Source organism: Hypanus sabinus, chromosome 12, assembly GCF_030144855.1.
Source record: "Hypanus sabinus isolate sHypSab1 chromosome 12, sHypSab1.hap1, whole genome shotgun sequence".
NCBI lineage: Eukaryota > Metazoa > Chordata > Chondrichthyes > Myliobatiformes > Dasyatidae > Hypanus > Hypanus sabinus.
In genome coordinates, this window is record NC_082717.1 from 21,709,271 (window position 1) to 21,732,158 (window position 22,888).

Consider the following 22,888-nt stretch of genomic DNA (forward strand, 5'->3'; position numbering starts at 1 on the left):
TTTTTTTGTTTCGTGGCTGTCCGTGCAATCTCAGGGATGCAAACTGCATACATACTTTAATACTAAATGCACTTTGGATCGTGCACATGTCTGTAAACTCTCTCCCCTCTCCCAATTCCCCAGCCACCCAACTACACTGGGGGAATTTATAATGAGCAATTAACTTAACAACCTGTAAGTCTCTGAACGCGAGAAAATCGGAGCGCTTACTGGAAACCCAAGTGGTTGCAGGGAAACTCCACAAAGACACAGGAGCAGAGTCCTGACTAACTGGGGTCGCTCTAAGTGCGCTAACTGTTACACCACCCCATCGCAATGATGCTCCCTACCCTCAGTGCATCAGGCTCAAGGACACCATACTCGTTACTGATGCACTGCTGGACAAAGAGTAGCTATGCCATCACACATCAAATATGATGCTCCCCGGAGGGGTTGTCTCCCGATTCCATAAATGGAGAATGCCTGTTTGTGACTTTCTTTAACGTGGGGTGGCCGATACGTGGGCTGCCATTTTGCAGATGAGGGTTACGGACCAGTGGCATAGAAAGCAAGACAGCTGGACAAGTATTGTTAAGAGATCAATGGCAGAGGGTAGCAGTTGGAAGGGATGAACTAATCTATCAGGAACAGAGCAGCTGGGGAATTTACCTTCAATTCATTACACATATCGAGATTTTGAAGTGAGTATCTGCTGTGCAAAAGCTTCCTACGTGAAAACTGGGACATCTACTGCTCTTACTCACTCTGGTCAGTCTGTGTCTGCTGACACATAGCACGTTGGAATTAATTCAGAAGATGCATTGCTCAGATGAGTGATAGGACATAGTTGACTCCTAACCGTAATCTGATACAGTCCAGCAAACTCTTTGCTGCAAGAGCAACAAGGACTGGACACTGGCCTGAATGGCGGTTCCCTCTTGCTTCTTGTGCTGAAGTAAAACTAAAAGCCCATCTTTGCCCCTATCTGGTCATGAGTCGACAGTTCCTTGGTTTTTGATTAGTTACATTCAGCTGGCAAGGCATAACAACTTCAGATTGGAACCATCTGAAGCTGCGGCCTGGATCATTTATATTCTTCTGGATGGCTCAGATGCACACCAACTGTGTTCAGATGATAAAATTACAGAATGTCATGGACTCGCTGTGGGACGTGAAAGTCCGGAGCCCATCGACAGACTAGCAAGGCAGAACCTGATCGTTCACATCAACACCGGACTGTCAGCAGAGCCCATTCTTCCCAGGATTCCCCAGCTGTGCAACGGGGAGTCACTTCTTTGATCCTCTGTCAGGCCAGATGTCATGGGATAAGATGCCACTGGTTTCAGCGACGGTTATGGAGCAAAGTCTCAGGAGGCAAAGGAAAGGCATAATTTGTTTAAATTTTAAAAAAATATATTGTTTATGCACATTTGCATCTTTAGTTCAGTTACCTCCATCTCAATCATTTTTAAGTGTGTCAGAGTCATAGAGCACCAGAGCAAATTTGCAGATGACACCAAGACTAGGGGTGTAGTGGATAGTGAGGAAGGCTGCAAAAGCTTGCAGTGGGATCTGGGCCAGCTGGAAAAAATGGGCTGAAGAAATGGCAGATGGAAGTTAATGTAGACAAGTGTGAGGCATCACAACTGAGGACAGACAAAGCAGGGAGAAGTGACTCAGTTAACTGTAGGGCATTGAGGAGTGCAGTAATGCAAAGGGATCTGGAAATACAAACCCATAATTCCTTGAAAGTGGCGTTGTGCGTAGATAGGTTGTAAGAAAGCCTTTGGCACATTGGCCTTCATAAGTCAGAGCACTGGGTGCAGGAGCTGGGGTGTAATGTTGAAACTGTTTCAGACGTTGAGCTACAAAGGTTTGACATGAAAAGTGCACCTTGTACCTTGCACTGATAAGAACCACACGGCAACTTGCAACAGAATTTTATCCATTAAAAACTCACCTCCCACTAGCTGGCAATTCGGAATCAATTTCTTCACAACAGGAGGGATAGCAATGGGTTTGCATTGGTTAACTAGCCAACAGATGGTGAATTCAGCAGTATGTACATTTAAGATACTTAAAAATTAATTTGAAGGCGGCAAATTAAATTAAAGAACTTTACCACATTCTCTGAAAGAAATCTTACAGAGCAATTCATAATGGAATCGTGCTTTTCCTCAGACAGAAACAGAGAACCTCAGCAAAGCTGAACTGCTATCTGCTGCTGGAAATTATAGTTAGCATCAAACTCTGGCTGTCAAAGTTCTTTAACACATCAGGTCCATGCTGACTTCCTTGCCCACCCATTCTTCCCCATTTGCATTACCTTGGCTAATACCCTGTGTGTCCAAATGCCTCTTCAATATAATAACTGCATGCAATTCTACTACCTCCTCTGGTTGCCTGATCAACCACTCTTTGCTCACAAAATTTACTCCCTAGGACAGTGGTCCCCAACCATGTGCTACTGGGCCGTGAGGAAATGATATGATTTGGCAATATACAATGAGTCAGCTGCACCTTTCCTCATTCCCTGTCATGCCCACTTTTGAACTTGAATGCACGCGAGGTCATCAGTCGCCTAAACACAGTGATACCCTCACGCCAGGGATCACTGGTTGGCCTTTGGTAACTGGCCGCCTCATGCGGCCGGTGAGAAGTGCTGTCGCTACCAGCCTGGAGCACAGACAGATGGGGGCTGCCTCTAAACCTGTTTAGCACACCGTATGTCCCTGGGGAACCTGGTGCTAAAATATTCACAGATGACCTAATTCAGGCTCAGGGTTTCGTAAGTAGCAGAGCAGCTAACTCGCTGCAATCTACTGGAAGTCATCCCTCAAGCCAAACTTTTGTCGGCCGATAGATCCTACCTACATACAAGGAGGGAGGGCACTCGCCCTGTCGCACTCCTCGCTCGGTCGGTCACTCTCTCCGGACTGCGACTGCTGCAGCTCCGGCACAGGGACCTCCAGCCCTGACCTTGTCCTCTCACCCCACCCTTGATCAGCCACACCTGGCCAAGGCGTCTGGCGGCTGGTGGGTGGGAGGCTGGAGTTCGGGCCCGGAGGCTGTCTAACAAGGCAATGAAAACTGCTTCGGCACCTAGAGTCCAAGCACCCTCACTTAAAGACAAACCCGCTGAGTTTTTTTTGAGCGAAAAAAATGTGAGCAAGCGGGACAGAAGCAAATGCTGAGAGCCACGGAAACTAAACTGCAGAATAGACTGGACATAAAGAACTCCCTTTGAGTATCGCTGTCTCCCGTCACCCCTCAATGGAACCATCTTGTGGCAGGCTCCCACTGATTCAGCGATATTGGTGTGTTGCAATGATTTTATACGTTCATACGAGGAAAATATGCGTTGTGCGTTTAATATCCAGACGTTACTTAAAATGTTCTGATGCTATTGACTTATAAGTGACATAAGTTATGACTTATCACTATATTCATGCGAAGAAAATATGTGCTATGTGTTTAATATTACATTTATTAAATTCGTTAGATAAACCCTTTTAGAAACAAAATTGAGTGTATTAGCCACTTATAAGTGACTTATAGTTGACTTATCACCTATGTTCCAGTCGCAGCCCCACCCACAGTGTCCGCCAGTCCGCAAGAATATTGTCAATATTAAACTGGTTCGTGGTGCAAAAAAGGTTGATGACCCCTGCCCTAGAACCCTTCCAAAAACTTTTTCTTCGCAGCTTAAACCCATACCCTCCATGAGAGGAAAGGAAAATGACCATCAACATCATCTCTCCATACCGCTCATCATCTACAGGGGAAAGCAAGGCCACTTAACCAAATGTCCCCCAGAACTGAAGACCTCCAATCCAGGTAACACCTTGCTGACTAAGTGACATTATTTTTTATTAATCCATGCATTTTCCAATAACCAAATCCCCCTCATTCACATCCTCAGCTACAAAACAAACCCAATTAATCCGGTCTACCCTTAAAAATGAAGTCCTCCAATCTAGGTAGTATCTGGAAAATCACCCATTCCAGCACCTGACTGCACACTTTAAATCACATCCCCCCGTAGTGTAGCCAGAAGTGCACACAGTTCTCTAGCTGTGATTAAACCAGTGTTTTATATAGTTGCACAACATCCCCCTGCTTTTGTACTCAATGCTACTGCTGACAAAGGCACTCAAAGCCATATTAACCACCTTACCTACTTACATTGCCACCTTCAAGAATTCGTCGTCATGTCCATCAAGGTCCCCTGATGCCTTTTTGTCTAGTCTCATTCATCCTCCCAAGGCACACTTACAAGGACTAAATTCTGTATGCCATTATACTGTCCATTTAACTCAACTCATGGCTACCCTGGAGCACGTCTGTCCACTTCACAATCAACACCACCACCAATTTCTGTGACTATCTGTGAAAATACTAATTAATCATCAGAACTAAGCCGTTAATATACTGTAAAAGACAAATAGTAGGAATCCCTGCAGTGTACTACTGGTCATGCACTTCCAATCACAAAAACCACCTTCCAATTGCTTTCCCACCTAAATTCTGTTGAACGTTATTTACAGGAGCAGTTCTAGATTTGCCTTTCCAGCTCTGCCTTCCTGAACCCCTTCCCCTAGAGGGCGGTTTCTTCCCACGTACTTGTATACATTTTGAAGATGATTCTTCACCACCACCCACAACCAAACTCTTCACCAATCCTTGCACTCCCACTTTCACTTGACAGTAATCTGAAGTCTTCTCATTGTACAAGGGGTGGCACAGCTTTGGCGCAATTGCTTTACGGCGCCAGTGATGGGGGCTTCAATTCCTACCACAGTCGGTAAGGAGTTTGTACGTTCTCCCTATGACCGTGCAGGTTTCCTGCAGATGCTCCACTTTCCTCACACGTCCCAAAGATGTGCGGTTAGTAAGTGGTGGGCATGCTCTGTTGGTGTAGGAAGCACGGCGACACTTCGGGTTGCCCCAGCACAATCCTCACTAATTTGATTTGATGCAAATGACGCACTCCACCATATGTTTCAATGTATGTGTGCCAAGTTCAGGAACATTTATTACCCCTCAGCCATCAGGCTCTTGAACCAGAGGGGATAAGTTCACTCAACCCAAGAGTGAACGGTTCCCACATCCTATGGACTCACTTTCAAGGACTCTTTGTCTCATGTTTATTGCTTACTTACTTACTTAGTGCTTTCTTTTCTTTCTGTATTTGCACAGTTTGTCGTCTTTTGCACATTGGTTTTTTGGTCTTGTGCACGGTTTGTCAATCCCATTATGTTTCTTCACATTTGCCGTGGACGCCCGCTAGAAAACTAATCTCAGGGTAACAAATTTACTTTGAACATTAAATAAAATCAATCTTTAAATCTTTAACTGAAATTACAGAAGGAATTTGCGGGCAGAAGGGTAAAACTCACATGAGGTAAGAATATAACGCTCCCAGATCAGCCTCATATGTTTCATGCAATGCCTAAAAATTCCTGGTGAATTCTATTCATACCTTTTTCTCACACATCTTACTCCGGATTCGAAGCTGTTGATATTGTAAATACCACACTCCCTGCGTCAGTCAATCTTACCTCCTCTGAGACCACTCCCGTGCAGTCCACCAGTGCAGGTCTTGGAACAGAGAGGCCTGGCAGGGAAACGTTGGACAGGCGCCTTTTCCTCACGCCACTGCAATTGTTAGGAATTTTGAAGGCACATCGTTTGTGATAATTCAGACCACAACCTGTTCAGATTTGGGGTAGAGAAGAAAAGAAATCTGGTTAGTTCATCCATGAAAAATAAAGCTCATGAATCCAGCTGCACTGATCTCAAGAAAAGAACTGCAACACCTCAGAATTAGCCATACCGCGACAGTATATTGCGGAGGTGCCAGTGCACAGAAGATTGAGGCAGCCTGCTCAGGCACCACATATGCCAGAGTTATTCTGTCAGATCTTCTTGAACGTCGGGCGGTCTGCAGGTGTTCATGAGAGTTGAATATAGCAGGATGGGCCAAACACCAAACTGACTGGAGGCTCAATAAAAGCATTGGATTTGAGATAATCTTGGAAGCAGTTACACCCGGTTTGGAATGCGTACCGACTGCACTACAATTTCAGATATATTGGTGCACAGATGGTCCAGCAGACTGCCTGGAAACTCTTCAACCATTGCATAGAAAGCATTAAAAATGATCTGTCAGTACCATCCAAACAGATGAGCAGAGACCCTTTGTTACTAACTTCACTGCAGTCAGTTTATAAACACACTGTCATGCGCCACGCAGTCCGCTAACTGTGCACAGTTCACAGACAGAAGCTCTGTTGTACTATTAAGGTCACAGTTACAACTTCACAGGGAACTTGGAACGCTCTGAACATTTTAGCATCAGATTCTATTTCAAACCGTTCTTCACTGGGTGTCTTACACAGTGAATAATGTTCCTGTCACATTCTTGAGCAGAAGGCAGAATTTTTGCAAGGAGAAAATATCGAACAGGGAACTCCCATAACATAGTCTGCATGCGATGAGAGCCTCGTATATTAACTCTGCTTATATATAAAACTATCTGATCCGCTGATTATTTCTAGTAATTTTTGTTTTTTTAAAAAGATATTTAGGTTTTTGCTTTTTAAAAATTAATCGCGTTTCCACAAATGAAAGGAGATTACCTGGTCTATCAAGTCTGCACCAGATCACAGAGTAATCTCATCAGTTTTGATATCGCGCTGATTGCCTTACATAGAAACACAGAAAATAGGTGCGAGAGTGGGCCATTTGGCCCTTCAAGCCTACACCACCATTCAGTATGATCATGGCTGATCATCCAACTCAGAATCCTGTACCTGCTTTCTCTCCATACCCCCGATCCCTTTAGCCACAAAGGCCATATCGAACTTCCTCTTAAATATAGCCAATGAACCAGCCTCAACTGTTTCCTGTGGCAGAGAATTCCACAAATTCACCACTCTCTGTGTGAAGAAGTTTTTCCTCATCTCGGTCCTAAAAGGCTTCCCCTTTATCTTTAAACTATGACCCCTCGTTCTGAACTTCCCCAACATTGGAAACAATCTTCCTGCATCTAGCCTGTCCAATCCCTTTAAAATTTTGTACATTTCAATAAGATCCCCCCTCAATCTTCTAAATTCCAGTGAGTATAAGCCTAGACGATCCAGTCTTTCTTCATATGAAAGTCCTGCCATCCCAGGAATCAATCTGGTGAACCTTCTCTGTACTCCCTCTATGGCAAGAATGTCTTTCCTCAGATTCGGGGACCAAAACTGCACACAATACTCTAGGTGCGGTCTCACCAAGGCCTTGTAGAACTGCAGTAGAACTGCACGCCCACCTTCAATAACTGGTGTACAATGACACCCAGCTCTCGTTGCATCTCCCCTTTTCCTAATCAGCCACCGTTCAGATAATAATCTATTTCCTTGTTCTTGCAACCAAAGTGGATAAGCTCACATTTATCCACATTAAATTGCATCTGCCATGAATTTGCCCACTCATCTAACCTATCCAAGTCACCCTGCATCCTCTTAGCATCCTCCTCACAGCTAACACCGCTGCCCAGCTTAGTGTCATCCACAAACTTGGAGATGCTGCATTTAATTCCCTCGTCTAAATCATTAATATATATTGTAAACAACTGGGGTCCCAGCACTGAGCCTTGCGGTACCCCACTAGTCACTGCCTGCTATTCTGAAAAGGTCCCGTTTACTCCCACACTTTGCTTCCTGTCTGCCAACCAATTCTCTATCCACATCAATACCATACCCCCAAAACCGTGTGCTTTAAGTTTGCACACTAATCTCCTGTGTGGGACCTTGTCAAAAGCCTTTTGAAAATCTAAATATACCACATCCATGGCTCTCCCCTATCCACTCTACTAGTTACATCTTCAAAAAAGTTCTATAAGATTCGTCAGACATGATTTTCCTTTCACAAATCCATGCTGACTTTGTCTGATGATTTAACCTCTTTCCAAATGTGCTGTTATCACATCTTTGATAACCAACTCTAGCATTTTCCCCACCACCAATGTCAGACTAACCGGTCTATAATTCCCTGGTTTCTCTCTCCCTCCTTTTTTAAAAAGTGTGGTTACATTAGCCACTCTCCAATCCTCAGGAACTAATCCAGAATCTAAGGAGTTTTGAAAAATTATCACTAATGCATCCACTATTTCTTGGGCTACTTCCTTAAGCACTCTGGGATAGAGACCATCTGGCCCTGGGGATTTATCTGCCTTCAATTTACCTAACACCACTTCCCTACTAACATGTACTTCCCTCAGTTCCTCCAACTCACTAGACCCTCAGTCCCTTACTATTTCTGGAAGATTATTTATGTCCTGCTTCGTGAAGACAGAACCAAAGTAGTTATTCAATTGGTCTGCCATGTCTTTGTTCCCTAAGATCAATTTACCTGTTTCTGACTGTAAAGGACCTACATTTGTCTTGACCAATCTTTTTCTTTTCACATATCTATAAAAGCTTTTACTGTCAGTTTTTATGTTCCCTGCCAGCTTTCTCTCATAATTTTTTTTCCCTTTCCTAATTAAGCCCATTGTCCTCTGCTGGTCTTTGAATTTCTCCCAGTCCTCAGGTGTGCCACTTTTTTTTGCTAATTTATATGTTTCTACTTTGGACTTGATATTATCCCTAATTTCCCTTGTCAGCCACGGGTGCACTACCTTCCCTGGTTTATTCTTTTGCCAAACTGGGATGAACAATTGTTGTAGCTCATCCATGCGATCTTTAAATGCTTGCCATTGCATATCCACCGTCAATCCTTTAAGTATTATTTGCCAGTCTATCTTAGCTAATTCACGTCTCATACCTTCAAAGTTACCCTTCTTTAAGTTCAGAACCTTTGTTTCTGAATTAATTATGTCACTCACCATCTTAATGAAGAATTCCACCATATTATGGTCACTCTTACCCAAGGGACCTCGCACGACAAGATTGCTAACTAGCTCTTCCTCATTGCTCAATACACAATCTAGAATGGCCTGCTCTCTAGCTGGTTGAGAAAACCATCCCGCACACATTCCAATAAATTTATGCAAGTCATTATCTTACAAGTCATTATCTCACATCCCACCAATTCACCTTGGTTCACACAGCTGCTATTGCAATCGCTTTACAGCACCAGTGATCACTGATCAAAGGTTCATTTAATATCAAAATTCTTCAATTCTCCAGATAACCATGAAACCAAAAAAGAGAAAGAAAGGAAACGCAGCACGATCATCAACCCGCAAATCCCACCTCCCCGCAAAACAGAGGAACCAAACTGGAGTAGGCACATAACCTCAGATCACCCTCTCCCGCAAAAAGCCAAACAAACCAGATCAGGCACATTGACCCCCAAATCCCTCCCCTGCACGTAAAAACTGAACAAAACATGAGACTGCTAAACAAGATAAGAACCCATGGAATTATGGGAAAGTTACATATGTGGGTAGAGTGTTGGCTGATTGGCAGGAAACAGAGTAGGAATAAAGGGATCCCATTCTGGTTGGCTGCCGGTTACCAGTGGTGTTCCACAGGGGTCCGTGTTGGGGCCACTTCTTTTTACGTTGTATATCAATGCTTTGGATTATAGAATAGATGGTTTTGTGGCTAAGTTTGCTGATGATACAAAGATAGGTGGAGGGGCCGGTAGTGCTGAGGAAACAGAGTCTGCAGAGAGACTTGGATAGATTGGGGGAATCGGCAAGGAAGTGGCAAATGAAATACAATGTTGGAAAGTGTACAGTCATGTACTTTGGTAGAAGAAATAAACGGGCAGACTATTATTTAAATGGGGAGAGAATTCAAAGTTCTGAAATGCAATGGGACTTGGGAGTCTTCGTGCAGGATACCCTTAAGGTTTACCTCCAGGTTGAGTCGGTGGTGAAGAAGGCGAATGCAATGTTGGCATTCATTTCCAAAGGAATAGAGTATTGGAGCAGGGATGTGATGTTGAGGCTCTATAAGGCACTGGTAAGACCTCACTTGGAATACTGTGTGCAGTTTTGGGCTCCTTATTTAAGAAAAGATGTGCTGACATTGGAGAGGGTTCAGAGAAGATTCACTAGAATGATTCTGGGAATGAGAGGGTTAACATATGAGGGACCTTTGACCGCTCTTGGACTGTACTCCTTGGAGTTTAGAAGAATGGGGGGGGGGGGTGGAGAGACCTCATAGAAACATTTTGAATGTTGAAAGGCATGGACAGAGTGGATGTAGCATAGTTGTTTCCCATGGTGGGGGAGTCTAGTACGAGAGGACATGACTTGAGGATTGCAGGGCGCCCATTCAGAACAGAGGTGCGAAAATATTTTTTTAGCCAGAGGGTGGTGAATCTATGGAATTTGTTGCCACAGGCGGTAGTGGAAGCCAAGTCATTTAAGGCAGAGATTGATAGGTATCTGAGTAGTCAGGGCATCAAAGGTTATGGTGAGAAGACAGGAGAATGGGACTAAAGGGGAGATTGGATCAGCTCATGATAAAATGGCGGAGCAGACTTGATGGGCCAAATGGCTGACTTCTGCTCCTTTGTCTTATGGTCTATGGTCTAAAACAGAGCAGACACACTGACCCCCCCAAATCCTCCTTGCCGTGCACAATTGATCGGGGTCAAATTCCCGCCACTTGCTGAAAGAATTTTGTTCCCTTTGTTCCCCAGACCTGGAATACCTGGCGCTGCTGTGCAGACCCTACTGGCTGCCCAGGGAGTTCACAGTTGTTATCATCACAGCGGTGTACATTCCGTGCAGGCTGATACTGACCTGGCTCTCAAGGAACTGTACGAGACCATCAACGCGCTGGAGACTGCACAACCAGAAGCCGTCTTCATCATCGCAGGTGACTTGAATCGAGCGTCGTTGATGAAAGTCTCTCCGAAGTTTTGTCAGCATATTGAGGTGAGCACTCGTGGAGATAGCACACTTGACCACTGCTACACTCCCTTCCACAACGCTTACAAAGCTTTCCTTCGCCCAGCTTTTGGAAAATCAGGTCACTCTTCGATCCTGCTTTTGCCGACGTGTAGGCAGAAGCTGAAGCAAGGGGCGGCCATAATTAAAACTGACCACTGTTGGTCCGACCAATCGGTCTCCATGCTGCAGGACTGCTTCGCTGACGTTGACTGGAATGGCTTCCGGGATGAGGTTGTCTGCGAGTTCACCAATGAGTCATGTGCTTCGTCCAGAAGTGCATCGACATGTTGTCCCCCAGAAGTCAGTCAGGGTCTTCCCGAACCAGAAACCCTGGATCAATAGTTCCGTGCGAGCAGCACTTACCACACGACATCGAGCTTACACTGCCAGTAATCAGCAAGAGCTCAAGTAGCTACAATCTGCACAAAGCTATCAAGGCTGCGAAACAACAACAAAGGGTGAAGGTGGATTCAAGATTCACTACGAAATGCACGTGTCCTGTGATGAGGGCTGCATATCATTGCAGTCTTCAAAGACAAATGTAGTGGTGTCACCAACATCGCGGCCTGTCTCCCCGATGAGCTCAATCACTTTTACGCTCGGTTCGATGTCGCTAACTCTGAGCCTCCGAGGAAAGCCACCGCCACAACCTGGTCATCTCTGAGGTACGCAGATGTTTCCAACGAGTGGACTGTCACAAGGCTGCAGGACCGGACGGCATCCCAGGGCAGGTACTCAGGATGTGCGCAGCACAACTGGCAGGTGAGTTTACAGACATTTTTCATCTCTCCCTCTCCCAGTGTAGAGTGCCCTCCTGCTTCAAAACATCCCACCAGTGTCCCTGTACCAAAAAAGATCAAGGTAACATGCCTGAATGACTGGCGTCCTGTCGCACTCACCTCAATAATAAGCAAATGCTTTGAGAGGCTGGTCAAGGATTACATCTGCAGCTTGCTACCACCCACACTGGACCCCCTACAATTCACCTACAGACACAACCGATCGACAGATGACGCAATAGCCACTGCTCCACACACCGTCCTTACACATCTGGAGAAGGATGCTTATGTGAGAATGCTGTTCTTGGACCACAGTTCAGCATTCAACACCATAGTTCCATCCAGGCTCAACAGGCAGCAGAGACCTTGGTCTTGACCCTTCTTTGTGCAGCTGGATCCTGGACTTCTTGTCAGAACGCTGACAGGTAGTAAGAGTGGGCTCCCCCACCTCCACCCCTCTGACTCTCAATACAGGAGCCCCTCAGGGGCTGCGTACTGAGTCCCCTCCTTTACTCCCTGTATACCCATGACTGTGTCGCCAGCCACAGCTCTAATCCGCTAATTAAATTTGCCAATGACACTACATTGATTGGCCTAATCTCAAATAATAACAAGGTGGCCTACAGGGAAGAAGTCATCACCCCAACACAGTGGTGTCAACAAAACAACTGCTCCCTCAATGTTGCAAAGAAAGGTGCTGGTTGTGGATTAGAGGAGGAATGGAGATGGGCTTAAGCCCTATTGACATCAATGGACCTGGAGTTGAGAGGCTTTAAGTTCCTCGGCATTCACATCACTGAGGATCTCACGTGGTCTGTACACACCAGCTGTGTGGTGGAAAAGGCACAACAGTGCCTCTTTCATCTCAGACAGTTGAGGAATTAGGCTGCATCACTGCCTGGTACGGGAACTGTACCTCCCTCAACTGCAGGATTCTGCAGAGAGTGGTGCGGACAGCCCAGAGCACCTGTAGTTGTGAACTTCCCGTGGATCAGGACATTTACAAAGACAGGTGTGAGAAAAGGACCGTAGGATCATTGAGTCACCCCAACCACGGTCTATTCCAGCTGCTACCATCCGGGAAATGGTACCGCAGCATAAAAGCCAGGACCAATGGGCTCTGGGACAGCTTCTTCCACCAGGCCATCAGACTGATGAGCTCACACTGATCTGAGAGTATTTCTGTTACACTGTCTGTTCCATTTATTATAAATTACTACGATTGTACATGCAGACAGAGATGTAACAAAGATTTTTACTCCTCGTGTAAGCAAAGAATGTGAGAAATAAAGTCAATTCAATTCAATTTCCTGATGGGAGTGGGACAAACAGTCCATGAGCAGGGTGGGTGCAATCTTTCATGATGTTACTGGCCTATCTCTGGCACCCTTCTGTGTACAAGTCCTTGATGGTGAGTTGGTTGGTGCCGGTAATGCATCAGGCAATTTCTATTACCCATGGTAGAGCCTTCCTGTCTGCGACAGTGCAGTTTCCATACCATGCAGTGATGCAACTTGGAAGGATGTTCATACGACTCACCACATTTCAGTGAACGTGTGACAAATAAAGTTGATCGTTATCCTTATCTCTCTTTCGTACCTACATACAGTGTCCAATTAACCTCTCAATCAACCTCACTTTGTGTCATAGAAGGAGCACTGATGGGAAAATTCACACAGGCATTTCCAGTGATCAGGGTCAAACACATGTCTCAGCCACTGTGAACTTAAAACCAGATGTGCTGCATTTTTTTAAATTAGTTTTTTTTATATACATTTTCTACATAACTACAAATTAAAAAACCCCAGGTCAAAATGAGGAACATTAATACAGTGCAAAATTAAGCATACAATAACAATATGATACAAAGAAAGAGAATTTTAAAAAAGCACCCAAATTGAAGACAAGTAAACTTAGTATCCTCCCCAAGCCCCACAACACAAAAAAAAACTCCAGACCAACCACAACACAATATAGAGAATATAAATCAAGACAATCAAACTCCCAGACTGTGAATACACTTAGCAACAGAGGATAATAATGCCTACAACCAGAAAAAAAGGGAGCTGAAAGCAAGGGACCGAAAAAAAAACCCTAGTCAAGAGGAAGGTTATGAAAGTACTCGATAAAAGGTCCCCAGACCTTATGGAACTTTAAGTCCAAATTAAGAACTGAATAATGTATTTTTTTGAGGTCCAAGCAGGCCATAATGATGTGCTGCATATTTAAGAGTTCATAGAGCTGTTTTAATTCTTCTAGGTTTATGCTCCGGATTTAACCGGTTATCTGCACTCTGATTAGCTAGATTTTATTGTATTCAATTAGACGCATCCATTCTGTGAATATTAATATCATTCTCCTACTATTTCAAAAAGAACTTAACATAGGAGGATGTGAAGGCAGAATTGTCCCAGTGACCATGTAGGTTTCCTCTGGGTGCTCTGGTTTCCTCCCACATTCTGAAAACACACAGTTAGTATTTGTGAGTTGAGGGGTACAGTATATTGATGCAGGAAGCACGAGGACACTTTCAGGTTGTGTGATGGCAGACAGAGCTCATGAAAAATAGGATCTTGGAAAATGAACTAGTGTAAGAACAACAACATTCACAAAATGCTGGTGGAACACAGCAGGCCAGGCAGCATCTATAGGAGAAGCACTGTCGACGTTTCGGGCCGAGCCCCTTTGTCAGGACTAACCAAAAGGAAAGATAGTAAGAGATTTGAAAGTAGTGGGGGGAGGGGGAAATGCGAAATGATAGGAGAAGACCGGAAGGGGTGGGATGAAGCTCAGAGCTGGAAAGGTGATTGGCGAAAGTGATACAGAGCTGAAAAAGGGAAAAGATCATGAGATGGGAGGCCTCGGGAGAAAGAAAGGAGGGGGGGGGGAGTAGCACCAGAGGGAGATGGAGAACAGGCAAACAACTAAATCTGTCAGGGATGGGGTAAGAAGGGAAGGAGGGGCATTAACGGAAGTTAGAGAAGTCAATGTTCATGCCATCAGGTTGGAGGCTACCCAGCCGGTATATAAGGTGTTGTTCCTCCAACCTGAGTGTGGATTCATCTTGACAGTGGAGGAGTCCATCGATAGACATATCGGAATGGGAACGGGACGTGGCGTTAAAATGTGTGGCCACTGGGAGATCCTGCTTTCTCTGGCGGACCAAGCATAGGTGTTCAGCGAAACGGTCTCCCAGTCTGCATCGGGTCTCACCAATATATAAAAGGCCACACCGGGAGCACGGGATGCAGTATACCACACCAACCGACTCACAGGTGAAGTGTCACCTCACCTGGAGGGACTTTCTGGGGTCCTGAATGGTGGTGAGGGAGGAAGTGTAAGGGCAGTGTAGCACTTGTTCCGTTTACAAGGATAAATGCCAGGAGGGAGATCGGTGGGAAGGGATGGGGGGGACGAGTGGACAAGGGAGTCACGTAGGGAGCGATCCCTGTGGAAAGCAGAAAGAGGCAGGGAGGGAAAAGATGTGCTTTGTAGTGGGATCCCGTTGGAGATGGAGGAAGTTAGGGAGAACTATACGTTGGACCTGGAGGCTGGTGGGGTGGTAGGTGAGGACAAGGGGAACCCTAACCCGAGTGGGGTGGCGGGCGGATGTGGTGAGGGCAGATGTGCGGGAAATGGGAGAGATGCGATTGAGAGCAGAGTTAATGGTAGAAGAAGGGAAGCCCCTTTGTTTAAAAAAGGAAGACATCTCCTTCATCTTGGAATGAAAAGCCTCATCCTGAGAGCAGATGCGGCGGAGACGGAGGAACTGTGAGAAGGGGATAGCATTTTTGCAAGAGACAGGGTGGGAAGAGGAATAGTCCAGGTAGCTGTGAGAGTCTGTAGGCTTATAGTAGATATCAGTAGATAAGCCGTCTCTGGAGATGGAGACAGAAAGATCAAGAAAGGGGAGGGAGGTGTCAGAAATGGACCAGGTAGCTGTGAAAGTCCGTAAGAGTCAAGTTTTCTTCGTACATTTCTTACACTCTTCTTATACAGCATATGTGGCATATAAAGCTAATCCCTAAAAAAGGATGCTTACAGAATAAACAAAGCAGTTGAGCTTCTGGAATCATGGTGGGAAAATCAAGGCATCATTTAACTACCATTTTAAGTTCAAGTTCACTTGCCTTACATGAACACCCACGAAAACAATCAAACCAAACAGTGTTACTCCAGGGCCAAGATGCAAAACACTGTTCCAACAGTCATACACAGCAAAATCACAATCAGGTTTATTACCACCGGCAAACGACATGAAATGACAAAAGAGCTGACTGTGGACTTCAGGAAGGGTAAGGCATATCAATCCTCATAGAGGAATCAGAAGTGGAGAGAGTGAGCAGCTTCAAGTTCCTGGGTGTCAAGATCTCTGAGGACTTAACCTGGTCCCAACATATCGAGGTAGTTATAAAGAAGGCAAGACACTTTGGACACTTCCTCACTTTAAAAAAATATACAGTATTTCTGTTTATGCACTTTTTAAAAAAAGTCTGTTCAATATATGTAATTGGTTTACTTATTTATTTATTATTATTATTTTTATTTTATTTTTTTCTCTGCAAGATTATGTATTGCATTGAACTGCTGCTTCACTAAATTTCACATCACTTGCTGGTGATAATCTGATTCTGATTTGTTAAGTTAGCAGCAGCAGTCGTTCAATGCAATACATAATATAGAAGGGAAAAAAACCAATAAAACAATAATAATTTAAAAATTAGTAAATCAATTATAGTGTACATATATTGAAAAGATTAAAAATTTTGCAGAACAGAAATACTATATGTTAAAAAAGTGAGGTAGTGTTCATGGGTTCAATGTCCATTTAGGAATCGGATGGCAGAGGGGAAGAAGCTGTTTCTGAATCGCTGAGTGTGTGCCTTCAGGCTTCTGTACCTCCTACCTGATGGCAACAATGAGAAAAGGACATGCCCTGGGTGCTGGAGGTCCTTAATAATGGACACCTTTCTGAGACACTGCCCCTTCAGCACGTATAAGAGAGCAAGTAAACAGTCACACAAAAGAATATACAGCCCAAGTCTATGTCCTGTAAATTGATGGTGCATGGGTGTCATGAGCAACAACAAGCATCCCTCCACATTTCACAGATGAAAGTACGCACACATGCAATCCACCTTGTCGTTCCACTAAATGAACACTGGAGGGCAGCACTGACAGGAGGGCCAGCCTCCAATGCAGCATGGGTGCCATAGTACACTGCCTCCAATGTTGTCCAGCAGACAGTCCAACTCCTCCGCTGACAAGCGGCTCACTGACAGGGTAGACTTTCAGTACTTGGAAGCTCTTAATGTCCAGCATTGACTTACAATCGTTAAAAATTTTTTAAAAGATGAAAACAGCTTTGGTTGGCCAAGGAGAGGCTGCTGCGTCTAAACCAGCCACCATCTTACTGGGAAGTTTAATGTCACTCACTATATCCATCCCTACGTTCATGAAAAGATTTAGATTGTCTGCTTTTGGCTTAACAAGAATCATCACAGGAGCATATTACGTTCATTATTCTAATAACACTGTTCAATCAATATTGGATCCATGGAACCTGCACTAGCAAGATGAGTAAGTTAATATATATTAAAAAAAAGACTTTGAGGATTTCATAATAGCTTAGATCTCCAGTCTTAATAGTTGAGCATCAACACTTTGAAATTAAATACTGTTCCAGATATGTAACCTCTCACCAGGCTCTATGCAACTCGACCCAGTAACAACTGCATACACGTGGCATCATCGAAAAATCACAAAGAGGTGAAACACCATAAACTGAGCAGTGGGCGGCTCCTTGTTGGCACCTGCATTGCTGAAACTGCATCAGTGCCAAGAGGTTCAATTTGACTTTTGTTTGCAATGTCGAAGCAGTGTTCCAACACATGCAGAGCAAATTTTAAATGGATGCAAACCTCAAATGTACCACAGCACGGGCCAAATCAAATGGAAACACTGTGGCTGGGTAAACAGCAACACAAAAACTCAATTATGTCTGCACCTAAGCAAAGTGGAAGACCTTATCTTCAGACCTTCCGCTCAGAAATACTTGGCCACTAGGGGGTGACAGATACCAAGTCAGGCACAAGATCACGAGTTACCTTATAACTTTGAGGAGACTGCATTTAAAAACAGAGGTTTTCAAGTATTTTTCCTCAATGTTGCCACGTTGCTGGTAAAATTTTCAAATGGGGTAATAGTACATGAAAAATGCATTCCGAGCTAAGTTGTGTGGTCATTACCCCTACATTTCCAGTGCACCAGATCTATCCTGGGCCTAACACATTGATGCGATTACGAAGAAAGCATGACAGTGGTTATATTTCATTAGGAGCTTGAAGATACTTGGTATGTCATCAAAGACTCCAGCAAATTATTACAGATGTACCGTGGAGAGTATTTTAACTGGTTACATCAGGTCTAATATGGAGGGGGCACTGCACAGGATTGGAAAAAGCTGCTGCAAGTTGTAAACTCAGCTAGCTCCATCAGCAGCAGTCTCCTCCAGTTTCAAGGACACCTTCAAAAGACGATGCCACAAAAAGACACTATCCATCACCCAGGACATGCCCTCTTCTCATTGCTACCATCGAGGAGGTGACAGGAGCCTGAATACACACACTCCACATTTCAAAAACAGTTTCACAACATATGCCAGTGATACTAAACCTGATTCTGATGATCCAACATAACTCAATTTGAATAGACACAGTCAGCAAAGATCTATCCATCAAGTCCACCCGTCTGGGGATTCTGCAAATTTTGACTGTTCATGGAGCAAAATGAAAGATTCAGAAAAGCTTCAGAGATGTGGACTGGCAGACCACAAAGGAACTTATGTCTTCTGGAGCAGATAACCAGACGCACAAATGAATGGGCAGTTCAACAGATACTAATTCTGACCATGGAGCGTCAACCCGCCTCATGAAAGAATTTATGAGAGTTCAGATCTCGATTTTAAGAGGGGCTACCAAGAACAAGGACACACTGACAACTAACTCACGCTGTTACCGATTGCTCTTCAAGTTACAATGATCCAATTATTTTCCACAGAGCATCTGATAAATTATCCTTCTCAGTCCAGTGCAAAAATAGACACTGCCAGCTTTCCTTTTATCAACATTTATACTATTGAAACAAACATGACAATCCCATCACTATAACAATGCAGTTTCTTCACTCACAACATGGGCCTCGCAGATCTGGAGGCTGCATAGAAAGCATGGGCCACTGATATGGCTGAAGAGAATTTGGTTATGATTGTATTAAATACACTGTGATAATGATTTTCAGCTTTGATAGGTTTAAAAGTGCTTTATTATAAAATGACACCAATCCCCTGTGCAAACAGAAAGATCAATAATTAGACTGCTTTTGAGGGAGTGTGAACCTTGACATGCTCTTGGCCATCTGCTTCAGAAGACATCATTGCAGTTCCCCAGTGATCTGCCAGCCCAACATCAATGTTACTGGAGAACTGACAGAGGCAGCGTTAAGCTGGTTTTTGGTGATGAACAATGGTGGGACAGACTTCAGGACTTAGATGGTCACACTGTTCCAAGGTCCAGTGGTCTTGCCAAGTTGATTGGAGATTCCGAATTTCTTTGCAAGTTTTAATAGGAGGTGCAATGACTTTGTAGAGGACTTAGAAACCAGGCAGTGTCATCAATAAAGCATTTGTACTGATGCAAATAATCACGGATATTTGACTGTATAAAATGGAAGGTAAAATTTGTCCCAAGCTACTCAGAATCATGATTCTGATCGTGGTCAGCGTCCAGATACCGAGGACACAGATTGGAATGCTGCCTGTCGACATCTCGGTGACTTGACCACAAAACACATCTGTCAATGTTATCAAGACATTGAATTGTTTGATGTCTGATTTGTACTAAATTATTTGATCAAGGTTCCTGAAGGTTGTTATGGCTGGGTTGAGAGTGGGGGGGGGGGGGGGGAGGTAGTGGGATAACTCCAATTAACAATTCAATGCTCCCAATGGTGTGCGTCTCAAATAGTCTCAGACAGCCAAGTCCAGCTCCGGGCCTCATGTGGCTTAGCCCAATGGAACCATTTCTACTGACAAGAGACAAAGCAAAGATTACTGGCACCCCCTTTGACATCCTTATTAATCACGAACCTATACCCAACGACATGGCCTCTACAGTCGCCTGCCAATTAATTCCACAGACTTAACATCCCCTGGCTAAAGATGTGTGGTGGACAGTATATTAGCTGGAGGAGGCTACAATGCCCCTGGGCACAGAATCTCACAGGTGGTAGCAAGTGTGGCCCAGTCCATTACAGGTGAAGCCCTCCTCACTACTGAGCATATCTACATGAAGCACTATCACAGAAAAGCAGCATCCATCATCAGACAGCCCCACCACCCAAGCAGATGGTCTCTTCTCACTACTGCAATCAGGAAGAAGGTACAAGAGCTTCACGACTCACACCACCAAGTTCAGGAACAGTTATTACCACTCAACCATCAGGCTCTTGAACCAAAGGGGATAACTTCACTCAACTTCACTTGAAATGTTCCCACAACCTACAGACTCTCTTTCAAGGGCGATTCATCTCATGTTCTTGATATTTACTGCTTATTTATTATTATTATTATTATTATTCTTTCATTTAGCATTTGAACTTTGTCTTTTGCATACTGGTTGAATGGCCAACTTGGTGTAGTCTTTCTTTCATTGATTCCATTATGATTTATTTTGAATGCCCACAAGAATATGAATCTAAGGGTTGTATATGGTGACATATATGTACTTTGATAATACACTTACTTTGAATCCCTGCCAAACCCCCAAGGAAGCACAAACACTGCTGTGCATTCCTCCAATTGTATTTGTGTGTTGGGCCCTGCTCAGTTGCTCTGAAACAGTAACACTGAGGAATTTAAAGCTGCCGACCCTCTCCACCACTGATCCTCCAATGAGGACCGGCTCATGGACCCCTCCACCCCCAAAGCTAACTATCACCTCCCCGATTTCGCTGACGCCAATAAGAGGTTATTGGGGCACCACTGGGCCAGATTTTCAAGCTCCACCAAAACCCCTGACCCAGCCCACAATGGTGGTGTCATCAGCAAACTTGAACATGGCACTGGAGCTGTGCTTAGCCTCACAGTCACAAGCGCAGAGCGAGTAGAGCAGAGGGCTAAGCACACAGCCCTGTGGTGCACCAGTGATGATGGAAGACTATGGAAGTTAAAAGCTGATAAATCAAAGGACCCTGTGCTTTCAATGCCAAGTGACAAAAAAAAATCAGGAACTCAACATCTCAAAGGATAGCTAATCCATTCCAATAATCCACCACAGCTACCCACAGCAAAACTACTGTACCTCGAGTCGAAAAGATCCCAAGCACTTCCCTGAAGTGAACAGTGAAACCAATCTACTGGCCACAAAATGGATGACTACTATTAAAACGGCCCAAAACAAGGTCACTTTACACAGTTACAGTGAATAAGAACATAGAACCTAAATTACTAGTTTCATAAATAAATAAATTACATACTGTGTGGAGAAACAACAACAGGATTCTTAAATATTAAGGTCTGAAAACAGCATGTGCAGTGTCTTCTTCTGTGGGACACCTGCAGCTACACAGATTTAACATGTAACATTTAACTCATGCAATTTTCTCACAAACAAGAAAAAATTTACCTTCCTCATTCCTTTTTGATTCCAAACGCCAAATAATATCATTTAAAGATTATCCAGTAGCTGTCTAGTTTCTTTTGCTGCAAGTATTAAACACACAGTGTAGAACTTTCTTCAATTCCTTCAGTAATTCCTCGATTCGCTAATGGCAACCATTGGTCTGTTTGGTTAGATGCGTGATTAAATACTTGGTGCTCCACAACTTTAATTTAAAAGCTGCCACCAAGCCACTAGCACATTGCACTTTGATGACCATGATCAAATTTAGTGTTCTTGCTTTTAAAAGTTTTAACTTTTTTTTAAATAAAAGGATTGTCCACCACTTGGCCAAACTTTGTTCTGTTTCTTGGATGCCACGCATGCCTGGCACAGCAGCATCATGAATTTTTAAACTTCAAAGCCTGTTTGCCCTTGTATGCCCCCCAGAAGGATGCTGCCTGAATATTCCCAATTGTGCAGATTTATAGGCAGTCTAAGGCTGTGGCCTTAGCCAATCCCTTTTAATAAGAACCCTTACTGTCAAAGAGAAGAGACTTTAATCTTTTAAATCTGGGTTGGAACAGCTCTTGGATTCCAAAGGCAACCACCGCATATTATTAAAATGCAATCTCAGAACAGCAGCACGCCAAACCCGTCACCAAAGTAATCCTTGAAAACGTAACAGGCCAAGGAACAGTCATGAAAGTTAAGACAGCTAAGTTGAAAATAAACTTCAAAGTTCAAAAGCGCCCAGCATGAATGCACGAACAAACTAAAATCCTTATCACTGTGTTGGATCCAACTGTTTAACTCTTAGCTAAGACTGTTTAATTGTTACTTTCTTTGCAGTTTAACAATCTGCTTGTATTCTTAGTAGTTATCATCTGCATATAACATTTTAATATACCTCCAGTGGCTATATGAAGCTTAATTCTGAAAAGCTCTGGAAGTTTCTCTGTTCTGCATTGCTTGAACAAGTCTTTTCTCACTATGTATTTATTGAGATACAGTGCGGAAAAAACCCTTCTGGCCCTTTGAGCCTCACCGCCCAGCAATCCCCCAATTTAATCCTACCCTACTCTCAGGACCAATTAACCTACTGACCGGTATGTCATTGGACTGCGGGAGGAAACTCACACGGTCACAGGGTAGAACTTACAAACTCTTACAGGCAGCAGTAGGAAATGAACTCTGTCATTGGTAGTGTAAAGCGTTGGGCTAACCATTAGACAATCATACCCCGACTACAGCGCTCTAAGTACTTTCTAACTGGTTTTCTCTTATCTATAGATTTGAATGTTATATTCTTTTTTTTATCTCTGTGGTATAAAAAGTTTTGCGATGCTAGGTGCCATCTTTGTTGCCTTGCCTCTCTCTGGTTGGTAGATATCTGCTACTGTTCTGTCCCTGTTTCCTTTGCTCTATCAACTCCAAATGAAACGGCCACAAAGCCTCCTCCCTGACTTCTGAAAGAACCTTGGATTTAAACACCAGAATCCAGCGCTATTATCTCTCATTGATCGATAGGTTTGCTTTGCTGGGGGCCAGCATGAGCTCTGTTGTATCCAATA

General features: G+C 44.0%; 1 protein-coding gene across 1 annotated transcript in view; it reads right to left on the bottom strand.

The window, feature by feature from the left end:
* Positions 1–22,888, bottom strand: part of prkd3 (protein kinase D3) — a 358,247-nt gene that overhangs the window by 118,885 nt on the left and 216,474 nt on the right. The window contains exon 6 of the mRNA XM_059985651.1: positions 5,541–5,692. Within this exon, the coding sequence (XP_059841634.1) occupies positions 5,541–5,692 (152 nt within the window). The remainder of the gene's footprint in view (positions 1–5,540; positions 5,693–22,888) is intronic.